Here is an 18,222-nt window from a genome sequence, read left to right on the forward strand (position 1 = left end):
GTCCCTCCCCTGCCATGGAGCCCTGGGAGAGGGGCCCTGAGGGCACAGACACGGGGTTTCCCTGTCCCTGCTCAGCCTCGTACCCATTGGTTGGTTTGTGTTCCCTGCGCGAGCAGAAGGACCCTCGGGTCCGGTGACTGGAACAGTTCCTGGGCAGAGCCCCGGCCATGCGGCTGGAGAAATAAACATCTCTGAAACAGCTATCAAGAATCTGTCTGTCCATATATATTTCCTTTCCACGGGACTCCTGGTTTGATATATGCGTGTTGCAGGATCCCTACTGCAACAAATGGTGGAGATTTGTGAGCAGAACGATCCCCGATCCCTAAGCGACTGATTTGTGTGAGTAAACCCTGGAAACTTTGGATTCCTCTTCTTGGTTTTGCTTTGCTATTCCATATCTAAACTATGGAGGAACCGTGGGAAGACTCTTGGCTCTCAGAACCGCATATGGACATTTATCTTAAACTTAAAATGATTCTTGAACAACGATTTGTAAATTTTAGCTTGATTCAAGCTCAGAAAGAACTGAAACACTTCCTGGCATGGTTGTTTAAGAACTTTTTCTATGTTTCTTGGGATTTAATTCTTACCAAGGGCTTTTGGAAAACCGTTTGGACACAGTTAATACTGGAGTCGAAATATATGCCGATGGAAGAATATTTTCGTGAATATTATTTAGTTACCGAGACTGTTGAGCAATGTCAGCTGTGTCCTGGCGAAGGGAAGCGTGGCGCAGGGACCGTGCGGCCCAGGCCACGTGCACCGAGCGCTCTGCGAGCAGCAGCGAGGCAGTTCCCGCGCGCGGGCGGAGCCACGCGAGCCGCAGTGTCGGTGGCGGAGCGAGGCGCGGCGGGACCCGGCGGTGCCCGAATGGCCCCGTGCAGCGCGTGGTGGAGCGAGCCCCGTGAACGCCCGGCCGAGAGAGGCGGCGCGCGGGCGGTGGCTGGCGGCGATAGCGGTAGAACGGAGCCGCGCCCAGCCGAGACGCGCGCTGGAGCGGGGCGCGGGGGGGGTCGTCGCTCGGGGGCCCGGCCGAGACGTGGGTGCAGCGCCCGGCAGCGGCAGCGAAGCTGCGACCAGAGGAGGCGACGCACGGAGAACTGAGCGGCGCGGCCCGGCCCGGCCCGCGCAGCCCCGAACGCGAGCCCGGGAAGAGCGCGCAGGCACCAGCAGCCCCGACAATTCCAACACGGGAGCGACCGAAAGAGAGAGCAAAGACGCAGCGAGACAGAAAACAGCAGACACTCGGAAAAAGGAAAAAATCATAGTAACTAAGATCTTAGGGATAGTAAAATGGTATAATGTTAAGCAAAATTATGGTTTTATAACAAGGTGTGACAACCAGCAAGACATATTCGTGCATAGAACTGCTATTAAAAAGAATAACCCTGAAAAATGCATCCCAAGCTTGGGAGATGGAGAGGTGGTGGAATTTAATATTGTACTAGGGAGAAAAGGGTTACAAGCATCGCAGGTCACTGGGCCTGATGGTGTTCCTGTAAAAGGCAGTATATATGCAAAAAATCGTAGTCATGTTAGACAGTATCTCTATTGTAAGTCCCCCCTACAGTCTCCCTTTCCTAATCCCACCTTTCCCTTTTACCCTATGTCCTATTACCCCCAGTGTATTCCCAATCCGTTTTTTCATCCATGGTTTCCCTCACAAAACCATGCTTTTGCCAATTGTTTCCCCAAAAATCCCTTTCCAATGCCGAGTGGGGGATGAAAAGGGGGAGGGAAGAAGTTAAACCCTCTCCTGCCTCAGTTTCCCCACAAAGCATGCCCGGAGAGTCCTGTCTCCCTTCTGTCAGCCCTAAGATGTTCCACAGAATCTGTTTGGACATTTAAAGACTCAGGAGGGTGGCTTGTTTTGTCTTGAAACGGTTCTTGTTATGTTTATCCAGTTGTTTTCATTCTCCTTTTATTAAAATAAAACGGGTGAGGTGTTGGGGTCCCTCCCCCGCCGTGTAGCCCTGGGAGAGGGGCCCTGAGGGCACAGACACGGGGCTACCCTGTCCCTGCTCAGCCTCGTACCCATTGGTTGGTTTGTGTTCCCTGCGCGGGCAGAAGGACCCTTGGTCCCGTGACTGGAACAGTTCCTCAGCAGAGCCCCGGCCATGCGGCTGGAGAAATAAACATCTCTCTGGAACAGCTAGCAAGAATCTGTCTGTCCATATATATTTCCTTTCCACGGGACTCCTGGTTTGATATATGCGTGTTGCAGGATCCCCACTGCAACAGGCAATGAAACAGGAAGAGGAGGAGGAGGAGGAAAACAAGCCCTATCTCCTCTTGCACAAAAGCATTACAGTGCAGATTTAACCTATCTGGTTTTAAAGTCCATTTTTCAGGTCTGTAACTAATTCCCAGAGGGCAATTAGAGAGTGATGAGCACAGCTGGAGCTTAGGTGATCCCACAAAATGATGAATTGGCAGCAGGTCTGGATGCAGCAGCTCGCTGCTGGCAGAACAGTGCAAGAAATTAATTGTGCCTTTGATAGTGTAGGTAGATCCAATTGTCCCTCCCTCTGCAAGGTCAGGCATGGAGCTAAAGCTCATGTTGTGTATGAGAAACAGGGTGAGCCTTTCCTTCTGCAGGGTGGCAGACTGGCAGCCCAAGGCTCCCCTTTCCTTGTTGGTTTTAATCTTCTTTTCTATATAAGCACACAATCTCCCATAGACAGCATTCTGCCTCGCATGAAACAATTCCCAGGCCCCTTTGGATGGCCACCCACCATCAGTGCAGAGGGGTAAAGCGACCTTCCATCCCCACATGCCTCTTATTTCACGCTGCCTTATTGGAAACAGCTTCCCAACTCCAGCAAGACAGACAAGACAAACTGTAAGAGCCAAGGGCTGCTCTGGAATTTTTTTCCCCTTTTTTTTTTTTTTTGGACTAGCAGAGACCATCAAGAGCAGTTGCACTTAACAGAAAAATGCACTGGAGCCTCTTGCCTAGGCTGGACTCGATGCCTGATAGTCTCAGAGTACAGCAGGCAATCCTGATGTGAATAATACGTGCATGTTCAGGGGTAGTGCTCTGCACGAGGCTCTGTGCTCTGAATGCCTTTACTCCCTGCACAATCCCAGCTAGATTGGATGCCAGAATTCATTTACAGCTTCAGCTATAAAACTGAACCCAGCAAACCCTCCCTAGAAGCAGAGAAGTCCCCAGTGTAATAATAAAGCAGTGCAAGGCAGATGAGGAACCTAAAGCACAGAAACCACAGCATCTGAGAGGCTCCCATCCAACGGGAGCGGCTCTGCCAAAGCCTTCCCCTAATCCCCTGCACTGATGATGCATCAGACACAATGCCTTGCTGAAGGAGGCACAGACAGACATGCAACCACAGTCTGTCTGTCTGTCTGATGGGCTGAGCATCCCTCAAAGGTTCTGGTGTCGCTGAGTCATTGCAGCCAGGGAGGGTTTTGCTCTACCAAGGTGGTGACCAGCCCTTGCCCAGGCTGAGCTCAGCCCTGAAACCTCCAGGAGCCTCCACATCACAACCTTCTTCCCACCAAACTCCTCTCACTTTTTAGCTGCAGCACCTGGAAGGACACAGCACCCACCACACTTGGCTGCTGGTAACGGAGGAGCCGCTCCCCCAGCGAGGGGGAGAACTGTTTGTTTTTCCTGTCTCTCAGTCCTAATCTCTTCCTCATTGAGGTCAGGTCACAGACTTCCCAAACACATCCCAGCATAGCAGCCACGGCTTTGCTGCCATAGGGTTTGATTTCAAAGGATAAGGTGCAGAGAGAGCTGAGCCCCCCACCCTGCCTGCCAGTGCCTCCCGGAAAGCCGACGGCAACCCGCCGTCCCCAGAGAGCGCCGCTCACACATCGGTCAAAACAAAGCAAAAATGACAAATTAGGTTAGAGGATTGATGCAATTTCTGATGGCCATTTTTCTTCTCTCCAGACTTGGCTCAGATCCCGCTGTTTTAAATTTAGTGACTTTAGCTGCCTTCTCCCCTGTGGTCCTGTAACTCAACACTCGTGCTTTATACAACCCATTAGAGCTGAGAAGTGGCAGCTCACAAAGACACAGGCATTAACATGTGGAGAAGCACAAGGACTGTTAAAAGGATTTTCAGCATTGTGGGGCACACAAAAGGCCAGGTATTTATATTGGCCCAGCCAGCATACTCCATAAGAATTCAGAGTTTCAAAAATACAAATATTTGTACGCATTGAAATGCATTTTAAGGAGATTGGTGCTCCCTTACCACTGGGCTGGTTCTCCTTAACACCAAGTTGTACAGACCCAGCAAAATCAGTCTTTAGGAACCCATTTTCCCCTTCTACGCCTGATCCATGGCACAGTGAGTTCAGGACTGTGTCTTAATTTTAATGTGCTGCAGATCAGAGCTGCAGTTGTCTTAAAAGTTTTTGGAGAACAGCAGTGGCTTCTGTGCTCAGGGATGAGGACACTCAGATGAGAACTTCACTCATATCTGAGAGCTGTTTCATGTGGAGTTTACTTGGTATGTGCCTGGCAATGAAGTTAAAAGGGAGGCAACTAAAGCTGAGGTATTAAGAGTGTGCTGTGAACAGCTGAATAAATGGGGGGTTTTATTTATCACATAAAATTCAAGTGTAACCACACAGAAGGTTTTCATGCAATGAATTCTCACTGAGACAGCATTTCAAACAGTGATTATGGGCAACATCATCACATGATTTATCAGTAACTGCTCCTTAATTCAAACTCATGAGCACCCTGAGACAGAGAAGGAGATGAAACTCTCAGGCCAGCCTCCCTGCTGTGAAAGCTCCCAGTTCCTAGGATAGCTCCTGCATCCCACCCTGCTGAGGCAGGAGCTGCAGCTCCCGTCTCCAACCCACACAGTCCCTGCCAGGCCACTTATTTCAGGCTGATTACCTTATCAGAGATGAATGAAACGTTAAGGTATTTTAGAGCGACACATGACACGCACGCCACTGCTCACAAGTCCACCAGCACGGTCACATGCGACACCAAAAGCAGCAGCTACAACTGGCACAGCCCTCCTGAGGGCTTTTCTTGGGGCATTGCCATGTGGAGCTCAGCTGGCCACAGGCAAGCAGGGAAGAGCTCAAAGTATCTTCCCAAAGAAGTGAATTTTTGTTTCAGACACAGAGGCGAAAGTTCACCCTGAATCCAGCAGCAAGGGGTATTTCTGTCTCACCTGCCACTTCTTTCATGCTGCTCAACTTTAAGTGACTTGCCAGGAAGATGCTTTAATATCCCCCAACATCTGAATGTGAATTTTCCCTCCTGACTGAGCTATTTTTGCACAGAAAAGCAGCTTTTAGGCTGTGAAGGTAGAACATACTCCTCACACATGCCCTCCTTACAGTGCTTATTGTTAATGTTATTTTGAAGCAAATTTCTCAGTACCTGGAAGCCCCGTAGAAGAAAAGCAGGTTTTCCCACAGCAAGAATCGTGTCTAAAGTCAGATAGTCAGTCTTTTAAAGATGCCCAACCCAAAACCTTCTGCACTTGGCAAACAACACCCAGTGATCATCACACTGTTTTATGGGATGACCTGGATAAACTGTGTATGTTGGTAACTTACTTTGCAAATTTTATGCAGAACTGAGTGAAATACTTCCTCGTGGAGGCCAGGTTGTCACGGATGATGGGCACATTCTGTTTAATGTGGAGGATCACTGAGGTGACATAAGGACTCTGGTCACCGACGTGTTCCACGTTCTGCCACTGCATCTGCACAAAGGGAAAAAACAACCAAAAATGACTGCTTAATTCATTAAAATTCAAGCAATAGGTAAGGGAAACAGTACAAACTTCCTGCCAGGGGATCTCTGAGGAATCATTTAGAGACTGTCTCTGCAATTCACCACCAAGGTCAAGTTCTTCATGATTAAAGTGGTTGGGCAAAACCCTTCCACAAGAGGACACAAAGAAAACCCAGAGCAGCCCCCTTTTGCACCAGAGCAGAGACTGTGACCAGTAACCCACACAAACAGGGATCATTAGGATTAAAAAAAAGCCTTTGGAGCACACCAGGCTGCTTTAACATTTAACTGTTTCCAGTTTGCTGGGATGAAGTACCCATATAAATCCTGATTACAGGCATTTGAGAAAATATCTGCAAGCTTGCAAAGTCTGGATTCCTGTAGAGCAGCCAAGACTTTAATACTGGTGAGACTGATGACAGATAGATGGAAGAGGTAGAAAGTCTTAAAGTCCAAAGCACTCTACACCAGTGTAGCTCACTGAAAACACTGCTGGTGTACAAGCCAGGATGCCCAAGTCCAGCTCTTCCAAATGCATGTAAAAAGTACAAAACAAGAAGAGTTACTCAACCTCCCATTTTGTTCTCATTTATTCTCAGCAGAACTGCAAGAGAACAGCCCCTGTGAGCCAGATGTGTGGCTCCCTTGACTTTCTCTGAGCCTTGTTTTCAGTACACAGGGCACTCCCAGTGTAAGTCAAGTGGAAAAACCAAAAAAGAGGTGATTGAGTCTGGTCTGGCCTTATGTATCTACCAGAGTCTCACGGAGGAACACAAGCACCCAGAAAAGCACTCTCAGTTCTGCTGCTGCTCAGAACTCTGCAGTGTTCTCCCAATAACTCTTTGGAGATCTGTTCCTCATGCTGGAGCTGAGACAGGAGGAAAACTCATAGGAAATCAGGAGAGGAAACTGGGCACATATGGAAGATGAGCTTTTTCCTTTGAGGGGCTGTTTGTCCTCAAACTTGTTTTCTCCATTTCTGGATTTTGCATGTAAAGTTTTTTATTTCTGGTTTTAATTTAATTTAATATGGCTACTTTGCCCCCTGCAACTCAGCTGACTCAATTCCATCCAAACAACACGCAGCCTAAGTGACTTAGTGGGAAAGAGAAGCCAAATTCTTTGCAAAACCACAGTGTCTGAGTCTACACATGTCCCACTAAAGCTGTCTTTATTTAAACCAAACAAACCAACCCCCAGCCTGCTGCTCTCTCATCAGCTGGGTGGCTGGAAGGGATCCCTCTCTCATCACCTGCTCCACAGGTTTTCACAGAGTCACAGAATATCCTGAGTTGGAAGGGACACACAAGGAGCATCAAGTCCTACTCCCAGCCCTGCACAGCAATCCCACCCTGTGCATCCCTGAGAGCATTGTCCAAACTTTCCCGGAGCTCTGGCAGCCTTGGGCCTGTGACCATTCCCTGGGGAGCCTGGGCAGTGCCCAGCACCCTCTGGGGAAGAACCTTTTCCTGACATCCAACCTAACTCTCCCCTGACATAGCTCCAGCTGTTCCCTCAAGTCCTGCTACTGGTCACCTGCTTTTCTACTCTTCATGGTGCTGGTCTTATCCAAACAAAATACTCTGTGCCTTTCTCCCTGCTGGATTCACACATTCCCTTCTTGACAGAGCAATCCTCACCCAACAAACACACCATCCCCACAGAGTGGGAGCGGCCAGAAAGTGGGAAGGGACTGCTGAGCTGAATTATTGCACCAATAATGAAACAGTAGCTCTTTCATTTTGTTGGTCATCATTCCAAAAGCAATACTTTACAACCAAACCTTTAAAGCATGAACAGTAAAAATAGCCCTTTTGTGTGTGTGTGTTTGTGTGTGTGTTGATGTGGGTGTGTTTCACCCGAAAAAAACACCCAGTAGCTGCAGAGAAAGGAATAGCACACATACTGAGAAGTCATCAAAAGAAATATGAGCCCAACTCTGCTGGTAAAGCTTTGTTCCTGTCTTTTTAAATTTATTCCTCTTTTTCCCCTTGTCCTATGCTTTTCTTGAGATATCCACATAGTTTACATACACAAGCTGGAAATGAGTCCAAGGAACAAGAGCAGTGAGATTTCACTGAAAGGGAGAAGCCCAAAGGCACCTGCAGGCTGGGAGGACACGGGGTGTCTGCAAGGGTTGGGAGACCTGGTGCTACCTTCTGGTTCTCACAACAAAACACAGCGTTTAGGTTAAAACAGGCAGGAGGAAAGAGAAACCCTGAGCAAAACCGGGCTGGTTTGGCACTTCACAAGAGCTGTGCTGCCTCTTGGGAATGGCAGGGGCTCCAGAGTGCTCCTGTGTCCCCAAAGAGCCACCAAGTCCCTCCTGTGTGTCCAGCCCTGGGTCTTCAGCAAAGGGGCTGCATCATGACCGAGCAGAGGACGAATGAATCTCCGATTCTCCCTGTTCCCAGCAGCATCCCACTGTCAGCTTCTCCTTGCAGGCTCCAGACTGGGCACCTGCTGCCTTGACCTCGTGCTGCTCCTGCAGGAAGAGGCGGGAGGGGAGCGGGAAGCGGCAGGAGCTGCCGGGAGCAGATAGCGCCGCTGGCCCCGTGTCTGGGGACACGAGCTGGGCTCTGCACTGTCACACTCTGCACAGTGTTCCAGGGCTGAAAAGCTCTCCTGGGGGCTTTTAATTAGCAGCTGGCAGCTCTGATTGCTCCGCTCTCAGGGTTTTCCCTGTGTGGAGTGGAGAAATGATTAAAGCCCTGCGTTGAGGCGCTCGCTGTTGTCCACTCTGCTGTGAGGACACTGGGAACTGCAGCTGTGCCAAAAGGTTTTAGGAAAATGTAAAAAGCCAGCAAGAGATCGATGTGAGGCACTAAAATGTCCCCCAGCCCCACTTACAGGCACAGTTTTACACATAAATTGATGCTTAATTCAGCAAGTAAATCAAGCCTTACCCGGTGCAATCCATAAACTTAATTGGGGCAAAAATAGCCCATGCAGATTAGCAGTTCCCTCATCCCAGCGATTAAAAAGGAAGCACACCAGGCAATGGAAGTGCCTGCTACAGATCAGTACAAACACATTAACAGCTCTTTGTTATCCAGAATATCACAACAGGGGGTTTAGGGTGAATTCCCCTCCCACCCACATCCCAGCTCCCCATCATACAGCCACGTTTAATCATTCTACACCTGCTGTAAAGTCTGAGTAAGGATTATCACCTACAAATTTTGTAATATGGGGCCTTCTCAGCATTTACCATTTCTGTCAGAACACACAAAGTAAAGAATCATGGAAACCAAGCAGCATTCCCAGCTGAAAGCAATATTCCTTATGCTGTTTTCTGTGTTAAATCTCTCAACGTGGCCTGCAGCCAAAGTGGATTGAGAGGTTTAAGCATTTCATAATTTACCTCTATAGTTCCTGAACATTTTTGCAAAGAAAAAAAAAAATACCCAAAGACAGACTCTAACAAAGGACTGGGAATGTTCAATCCTGGAGGACACCTGAGTGAAGTAAATGAAAAGAAGCTAAACAAAAGAAAAGCCCTAATGGAGTATGGGTCTTGAGAGAGCAGAACTGGAATGGATCAGCCACATAATCTTTATTCCTTTAATATAGGCTGAACTTTTACATTTCCAAACACTAACTCTGTGTTTAAATAATTACATGCATTTCTTATTCAAGTGTCAGAGTAATAACCCAGCCCTGAAGGAAAGGGAAGAGGAGGAAGGGTAAAGGAAAAAACCCTCTTGCACCAAATCCAGGTCTAATAAAAATCACATAAAAGCGACTCTGTCTGATGCAAATAGTGGAGTGTGTGCACAAGTGACAAGTATTTATTTAGCTAATTTCATAACACTTAAACTTGTTTATATATCATCAGTCCCATCACATGTGCTGCATTTTACCAGTGTTCCAAAGACAAAAATAAATGGCCTACCAGCTGCTGCTTTCTCAAGGTTGTGGTTTACTTGGGTATAAACAGCCAGAGCTAAGTGATTCAAATATTACTGTAATCTGTAGGTTCAGGAGATCTGAGAGACTGCCACAGCACACAGACAACACCTGAAGTGCCGAGCCCTTCCTAGTGGTGTTATTTTACTGGGCAAAAAAATCCTCTTTCCATTTGGAACCTGTACAAGCTCTATTACCAGCTGCATTCCACTTCAAATATTAGCTGGGGGTGGCGGGGCTGGTTACAGCTGGAATACATCATAAAGCAGAAAGCTATTAAAATTCATGGCAGCGAGACAGTGTGTTGATCCTACAAAAATGGAGCTCTATGTTTAATATTTCTAATTAAAAAAAAAATAGTTCAATCCACTTTTGTTGTCTTCACCTCTGTCTAAAGCAGTCTGGGTTTTCACAATACTTTGGCAAGAAAACACAGCTCTGTATTTCAAACATATAAAAGCCAGCAGTGTAACTGCAACAAAATCCTTAAGCTCCAGCCATAGGGGCCTCTCCAGGAATGGCTCCATATGTCCTTGAGAGGATCACAGAAGCAATAAGGCTCAATCTCAATTCCACATCACCTCCATTTGAGTACCTCCATTTAAGAGCCCCAAACAAGCAGGCTGGTAAAACTCCCTGCCAAAGAAGACAAAGGGGAGAGCAAACATGAAGGTGTATTTGAAATTTCACACTAACCAAAGTTTTCCCAATTTTAAATGCTCTCACTGGCATTGGGAGTGGAAAGAGAAAGCCTTGAGTACTTACTGAATGTATTTCATTGTCTGTAGGTTTTAATGTGCTGCAAAAAGCCTGAAAGCTCTAATCTGAATAATAAGAGGGCTTGGAGTGAGGGATGTATTTATAAATACAGCAATTGCTGCTCTAAAAAGTAAGAAAGAAAAAATCAGAGTAAAAGAATATATCAGTAGTGAAATCAAGCAATCAAAGCACACAAGAACTCCACATGGATCTTAAGGTGACCTCTTCCTGCAAATCCACCCCTACCTTGCTCATAGCAGTCAGGGCAGGGTCACAGGCTGCATCCAGGTCCTGCACTAACAGCTGGATGCTGTTGGAGATCACACTGCAAAAAAAGGGATAAAAAAAAAAAAAAAAAGAGAAAGAATCAAGCATGAGTTTTAGAATCACACTGAGTAACAGAGTGCCAGAACTGGAGCATTTGACTGTGAGAGGAGGAAAATCCTCTACTGGCTGACAGTAGCAGTAGGATGTGAATGCACATGGCTACAACTTGGACTGAGGAGAGGCTGGGAAATTCTGCAGGGAGCTGCACAATGGGCTTCAGTGCAGAGAGGATGTTTTTGCAGTTGACCTTTCTCTGGTTTAACACAAATCAGGGGCTGGGGATCAAAGGTGGCAGATAAAGAGGAGAAATCCCCAAGTATCAAGCCCAGACTGGGATTCAGCTTCAAATTCAATCCAGTCTGTGTAACACCAACATTTTATCATCCCTCCATTTATTGAGAGTCAATATTCTACTGCTCACAGGAACTTGTAGAGGGGATTTTAAAAATGACATCTGCTTGAGTTCTGTCTCTCCCATGTGTGAAGATGAAGGCAGATGTCTTATTTACACCATGTCTAGGATTGCCGCCATCCATTGTTTGAGTTCCTGAGACATATACCAGACTAAAGGACACATTAGTCAAACACATTTCCCTCCCACCCCCTTTAGTTTTTTTGGTTTCTTTTTAACAGCACAATACTGCTTAGAGCCATATTTAAGGCCACCATATTATGGTGTGCATAAAGGTGCAACTGATCCTAAAACAACAGCCGAGAAACTCAGCCTGCAGCAGCTCCGGCCCCCCTCAGGGGCACAGAACCAGCACTCCCACTGCAGACAGCTTCTGCTAGAAGCAATAACTGATTCTGTTTCCCTAAGCACAGTTTTTAAAAACTGTGTCAACTTTAAATCTGCCACAGACATGTGTTTACAACCCCAGGATTATATTTGTGAGAAGTGGATTTTACTTTTGCTCTTTCTCATGACGGTAGCACAGATGAGAATCACAGGACTGTGAGAAATCTGTTCCTCAAACCATCTTTCCTCCACCTCATTCTCTTTGTGAGGTTCTGGATGCTACTCTGGGGTTCACTGTTCAAAATTTTTTTAAGTGTCCACCTCCTTACCAAGATATGGTGTCACCCACACTTAATTCTGACCTGAGTTTTGTTCTTCACCACGACCCAGAAAGGTGTCCTGTTCCCTTTCCTACAGTTCCAGCACATAAAGTCTGGAAGAGGATGCAAAGCAAAAGACTTCCTTCAAAGCAATTAATTTGTTTGTAAAGGCAAACTCATCCAAAATTAGTTGGAAAAATTAGCATGGGAGATGAAGCGACTCCAGGCTTCAAGTTACACGATCTAAAACTCGCGTTGGGATAAAAAAAGCCCGTGACTGTTTCTGCTGGTGCCTCTGCTGCTGCTGGGCACTACAGAATCCACTCCCTGGGGGATTCCACCAGGCCAAGGGAGCCAGACTGAAATAACCACCCCGTGGACACAGCTGACTCCTGCAGGGCACCTGCTGCCACTGACTGGGAGGGGAGCGCTGTGGTTCAGCACCAAAGAGAAACACAAAGCTCTGAGTGGATGGAAAATGACCCATCACTTGTGTGCCCACACTCAGGAGTCTGTCAGAAGCTGGGTCACCAAGTGCAGGCTCTCACCTGAAAGCACCAAGTTTGCAAACAGGGAGAGGAACCTGTTTGTCTGCACTTCAAGATAAACACCTGCTGTGGAGGGATGGCAGTGCAGCAGGAAGTGTGTTGGGAACACAAAAGATCACAACATGCCAAGAGGGTTTGGAGCCTGGTTCTGCAGGAAAATACTTCAAATCCTCACCCCAGGCACCACACAGCAATGGGTGACTCCTCAGACAGTCCCTGACGTGCGTAGAAGGGATGGATTGGGAAGCTGAGGCCATAAAGGAGCAGTACAGTCCTAGTACAGCAAATCCTCACTACAGTGAACCCAACACTTCAGGGGTTCTCTGAATGCTGCCTCACAGGGCAGCAGGTGGGAATGAAGGATTTCTGGATTTACATTACAATAATTTTTCTTTTGTTGAATTTTAAGAAGAGCTCATCGTTTCTCCCACTTTCCCTAAAGAAACTGCTTTGTCACCCCAAGGATAAAACCCTCCTTTTCTATACATTTGGGGTGGTTCTGCACTTGCCTTTCTCTGAAAGAACACTTCTCAGGGTGCATAAACAGCATTTTATCACTTATTTTATGGCTGTGCCTAACAAGACATCAAATCCCAGAAGAAACAACTTGTTTGATGCTGAACGAGCGAGTGCCAGCAAGGTTTATAGCTCTGACTTACACTGACAGAAGGCTGGACAAAGCCCTCTCAACTGGAACAGAATGAAAGTCAATTAAAAGCCTTTGTTACAAGATATATCAGCCCTGTCAGCTGGACTTTAAAGCTGCCCAAAACAGCAAACGTGAATTATACATTAAACAACTTCCAAAACACTTCACATTGGCTGTCTGGGACCAACCACCTCGTGAAGCAGCCACTGTGGAGACCAAGCAGCCACTCGAGGTTGCTGGTTCCTGCTGGCAAAAGTCACCCTCCACTTGTCCATGTTAAGAAAATCCCATCATGTGGCACATTTTATTTCTCCTTCCCTGCCACCTTGCTTGCTTTGGCTGAGTGGACACAGCAACCCTGGATTTCAGGCAGGGATTCACTCTTAAAAAGGTCTGAGAACAGCCTAAAGGGAAGGGAGTCTCTGCAGCCTGGAATGGAGCCTGAGACCATGTGAAAGAGCTGGATGGAGATTCAGTGGGATCTCATCCACTGCACAAGGAGAGGCATCACAGGAAGGAAGTCTTCTGAAAAAAACATTTTACTGCTATCTGGGCTGAATCTTAGTTTTAGAGAGAGGGGGAGCTGGTGATAGGGATTATTTTCCCAGTCTTGCCAAGATGCTCTTTTGTCTGATATGAGGCAAAACAACTTTTGCCTCAATTTTCTTCTCAAAAAAAATATTCAATCTGTCTGTCAGGAGTGGAGAGGAAGGGATGTTAGAGCAGAATATTTTTAGCACCGTTACATGAAAAGTTATTTTAATGAATGATAATCTTCTCTCAATTATAATCCTCAAATATAAGATTGGATCAGTCTTTTATGTCATCTGCAATGGGGTTTGATCATACTGACAAGGCTGCTGATTAACAGGGGGAAGTTAAAGCAGGAAGGGATGTACTGAAATAGCTTCCTTTCTTGAAATGTAACAGCCACCTCTCAGAGCTGCCAAGATGCAAATGATGTTTCAAATGGAAACTCACTATTTCCTTTCCCTTTTCCAGTGCTCTTGTTCCTTTGGCTTGGACCACAGGGAGCAGCTAAAGCCTGGACTAGTGCTGCTCTTGGAGCAGCCAGAGGATACCATTCCCTCACCAGGGAAATGCCTGTGCCCAGGCTGTGGATCCGGGTAGATCCTGGGATCGTTATTACTCCAGCACCATCTGGCTGACAAAAGGGGATGTTTGGTAACTGTGGGAGGAGAACATACATGCTGAAAGTGTCCATCTCTCCTGTCAGGTTGATTCTCTCCATTAGGCTCGCATCCACTTTTTCTTTGAGTTTCTCTTCCAACTGTTGGGAAACAAAACAAGCAACAGGGAGATCAGGTTTCTAACTCGAAATAATCGCTCTTGAAAACTTATGCCCTGCAAAGGTCAGCTTCTTAAAACTTAATCTGTGACCAAACTACATCCAAAGCTCACCCAGTGACACTGGAAATCTTTCCTTCTTGGCATCAGAGACCCGTTGATCTGCCAGGATGGGCCATGGTGGCTCCACGTCCTCAAAGAATTAAAGCTCCAAGGTCAAATATGTAACTCTAGCATGACATGCTACCGTACTAGCTTAGCACTGTGGCATCTGTCCTGCTAATAAAGATGTTTCTCAACACTCTGCCTGTGCCCAAACTGCAGAGGAGGAGGAGGATTGCCAGACCTAGTGGTGGAGAAGCCTGGATGCAGCCAAACATCACAGCTCATTCCTGACCTATGGCATTTTGGAAGCACCTGAATGTAACGAGCAGCGCAGCTGCAAATCACATCAGCATAAATTCCTCCTCTCTCCACTGCACATTGCCCCAATATTTCATGCAAGTATTTTCCCAAAAGTATTTTGAATTATTGTTGTGCTTGTATTTGTGAAGGGGAGATCATGAACCGAGAGTCTTTTTTTAAAAGAAATGTGGTCCCCAATCCAAAACAAATTACGTAACAAGTAGAAAAGGATCAAACCCAAAACTGATGCTGCAAAGCAAGATTACACGCAAATCACTATTCTCAGGTGGAAACAGCAAAATCAACACTTTTCTTTCTTTGAAATACATATTGAATCATGTAGAGCTCAATAATCAATGGATATTTTTGTACTTTTGGCTCTCCCAGTCTCCATAGCAGCACAGAAGAGGGGCTGGGTGCCCCCTCAGAGGAAAACTGACCTGCTGGGTGGTGGCCAGGCAGTACTCTGCAGTACTTAGGATGCTGCAAATGAGGCAGAGCTCTTCTAAAGTAAACTTTGCCACTTCAGAGCCTTCCTTTTCTTTCAGCAAACTTGTGATGGTGAGCCCACCACTGCTGCTGGTTGTCCTGGGAAAAAAAAAAAAACAAACCAACAGATAAAACCTGTGTGGTTTTTGGGTGTACAGACACACAGAGTGCAAAATTACTGCTGGATTTCAATGCCATAAAAAGGCTTTAGGACCACAAAGCCCAACACCCTGTGCAACACAGGGCATCAAACCCACAACTGCTCTTTTGGTGAAGGAATTTCTTTTACAAATAGCTTTGTACCAGGTCTTCAAGCAAAGGACAACTGACTCATTGACAAGAAAATAGATTAGGATGCAAGTGGAACACAGCCTTCCCCAGGTAGCTTCACCTTCACTGCCAGTTATTCAAAATCTAATTAAAGATTACAGAAGAATCTCAGAACTATCAGGAAACTTGTCATATTTATCTTTGCAGCACTAAACAGCTGCCCACATGCATTTGAGACTTTGGCAACTTGTTTTAAAAGCTGATGTTATCAACAAAGTAAATTATAGAAGATGTGCCTTCCCCTCCACTGTCTCCCAGTGATCAACATTCATGTACCAACAAAGAAAGACTCAGAGCAGTTTAGAGGCAGGAAATTCCCTACCTCTCAACTCTTTATAATCCAAATCCATTAAAAAAAAAATAGGACAGTGATATTTATCTTGGACAGCAAAAATGGAGCACTCAAAAAAACGTGGATAAAGAATGCAACTGAGGTCTGATGGAGAACACACATTAAATTTATCTTTCCACTTGTCTGGATGGAACCCTCTCCCCCATCCATCTGTGAAAGATTTTACTGTTTTCAGAAAGTCATTTCTTCTGCTCCCAGGTTTACAAAGGAAACAAAGTGAAGATGGTAAATAGCAAATAAAATCATCTGCAGTGGAGTTTTGGCAACATCTCAGGAGCACCTTTAGCCTCTATGCTGACACATGTTGGTACAAACTCATTATGATTTCCTGTACTTTCACTGGATTTACATCTACATATCTTACTTATACAGAGATCAAATGTTCCAGAGCAGAGGGAGGTACAGGTAAGCACTTTAGCACCACAGAAGTAAATCACCTTCGTTATAAGTTACCATATGAAGATGTTGGACTAAGGCAGCTGAGAATCACAGTACGAACTGGTTACCCAAGTAGCAATTCTGAAAGCCAGGCCTCTCTGAAGAGACTTGGGCTGGCATTTCAAAAGGAACTTCAAGAAACTGCAAATCCGGCAGCTAATCAAAGCCAAATATGAAGCTATTCTCCAGGGGCCCTTGAAAGAAAAACAATGTGTGCCTGCCCATTTGCTCTCCTGCTTTTTCCTCAGTGCAAGAAACTGAACTTTGGAGAAAACCACAAAGTAAATGGAGTGTTACTGCTGCTACCTGGGGTGTTTGACAGGGAAACAAGTGTTCACCAGGATGTATTTATCAATTATCTTTACAAATCATCTGCTCCCCAGTGCAGCACTGGGGAAGCCAAACTTACTTGGGCAGGTTTCCAGAGAGAATTTTCCAGGCGTATTCCCGCAGGTACTTCTGGAAGATGGTGGTCAGGGCTATCATGGGCTCACCAGTGCTGAGCTGGGAGCACTGCACCATGCACTTCTTGTAGTACACAAAGAGGTCAGCACAGCTGGGCAGGACGGCTCCTCCTTCATCCACGTTGGGCTTGGGGGGTCCCTGAGCCTTGAAGTCAGCCACAAACCTGTCAATCAGCTCGCCCAGGTTTCTGAGGTGGGGAACAAAAAGATATTTGAGTCTGTTGAGGGAGGAATTGGAGTGCAAAGAGGGAATAATGCTTACAATGAGATGCCCTGTCTTGTCACACCAGCAAGTTCAGGTTTTAGCAGCTGGGTATCCCCAGCCCTTTCTTATCTCCACGCTTCCAGCACAAAGCTCACACAATTCCACAGCCCGAACCTTTTGTGCTCAGGATTTTTAGTGGCAGCTTCAAATCTGTTCTCCAGCCACACATAAAAGCTTCCCAGGTCTGCCAGGACTCGGTTCAGCACATTTGATGCAAGTGCATAAAGCCTGTGCTCAAGTTTCCTTCCTGGCACCAGGAAAAGGAACAGTCAGGCTTCCCATCCCAGCGGCCTCCGGAGGAGACCTCGGGGAATATGGATTTTAAAGGGATGTGCTCAAAATGGTGTGCCATTTGCCATTTCTTGGTCCCATTTGGATACCACCTGGTTTTGCACAACTTCACACATCCTTTAAAGAAGTTTTATTTAGCATGAGCACAAAGTACACTTCCTACTTAGACCCTTTTTAAAAGCCCAAAAAGCCCTCTTATTGTCTCCAGTGATTCATTACCCTGGTCCTTACTCAAATATTTCAGTCTTTAGGCAACAATAAACTTCACTCCATCCTTTCACCAGGACAAAAAGGCTTTTGAGCATGGCAGAGGGCCAGAGCCATCAACACAGAACCAGAGAATCTTCTGATGTTGGGGAGTTCCTCTGGTCCTACTCCTCCAGAGACAGCACATCCGTGTCGGAGACCAAGCCCAGCTCTCCCGACACCAGAGCTCAGCTCCATGGAATAACCCTTGCCAGATGAACTGAATTCCAGCAAAAAACCTCCTCTCCCAGACACACACACACAGCCTTCCTCAAAGAAGTCAGGCTTTTGGGAAACAGGCCTTTCAGATGAGAGAGGTACTCTGCCGACCAAAAGGAGGTCCTGTATTTTATATTCCTATTTTGAATACAATCTTCCTGCAGCTCTCCTCTTCCCATGGCACAACCTTCACCCCTTTGAGGGTGTAATGGCTGTGCTGTGATCCAGGGCTCCTAAGGAGAAAGCCAAATCCCCAGGAGAATGGCTGAGGCTCTGCAGCACATTCTCACTTACCTCTGCCAGTGAAAGGGGAAAAACCCGCCAACAACGACAACTTTCCCCCAGTTTCTATCCCTTTTTGCTTTCCCTCTTGTGAGAGAGAAAACCTCTCTGATTCCAGTTTACCAGAGAACCCACAGGT

At 46.5% G+C, this 18,222-nt stretch overlaps 1 protein-coding gene across 3 annotated transcripts in view; it reads right to left on the reverse strand.

Annotated features, from left to right (window-relative positions):
- VPS53 (VPS53 subunit of GARP complex) overlaps positions 1-18,222 on the reverse strand; it is a 63,723-nt gene that overhangs the window by 9,412 nt on the left and 36,089 nt on the right. For all 3 annotated transcript variants that reach the window (XM_048324559.1, XM_048324558.1, XM_048324561.1), the window contains 5 exons: positions 16,726-16,968; positions 15,148-15,295; positions 14,203-14,285; positions 10,658-10,736; positions 5,563-5,711 (listed from right to left, as the gene is read on the reverse strand). In XM_048324559.1, coding sequence (XP_048180516.1) covers positions 5,563-5,711; positions 10,658-10,736; positions 14,203-14,285; positions 15,148-15,295; positions 16,726-16,968 — 702 coding nt within the window. The remainder of the gene's footprint in view (positions 1-5,562; positions 5,712-10,657; positions 10,737-14,202; positions 14,286-15,147; positions 15,296-16,725; positions 16,969-18,222) is intronic.

The sequence above is a fragment of the Corvus hawaiiensis genome, chromosome 20 (genome assembly GCF_020740725.1).
Source record: "Corvus hawaiiensis isolate bCorHaw1 chromosome 20, bCorHaw1.pri.cur, whole genome shotgun sequence".
NCBI classification, from domain to species: Eukaryota; Metazoa; Chordata; class Aves; order Passeriformes; family Corvidae; genus Corvus; species Corvus hawaiiensis.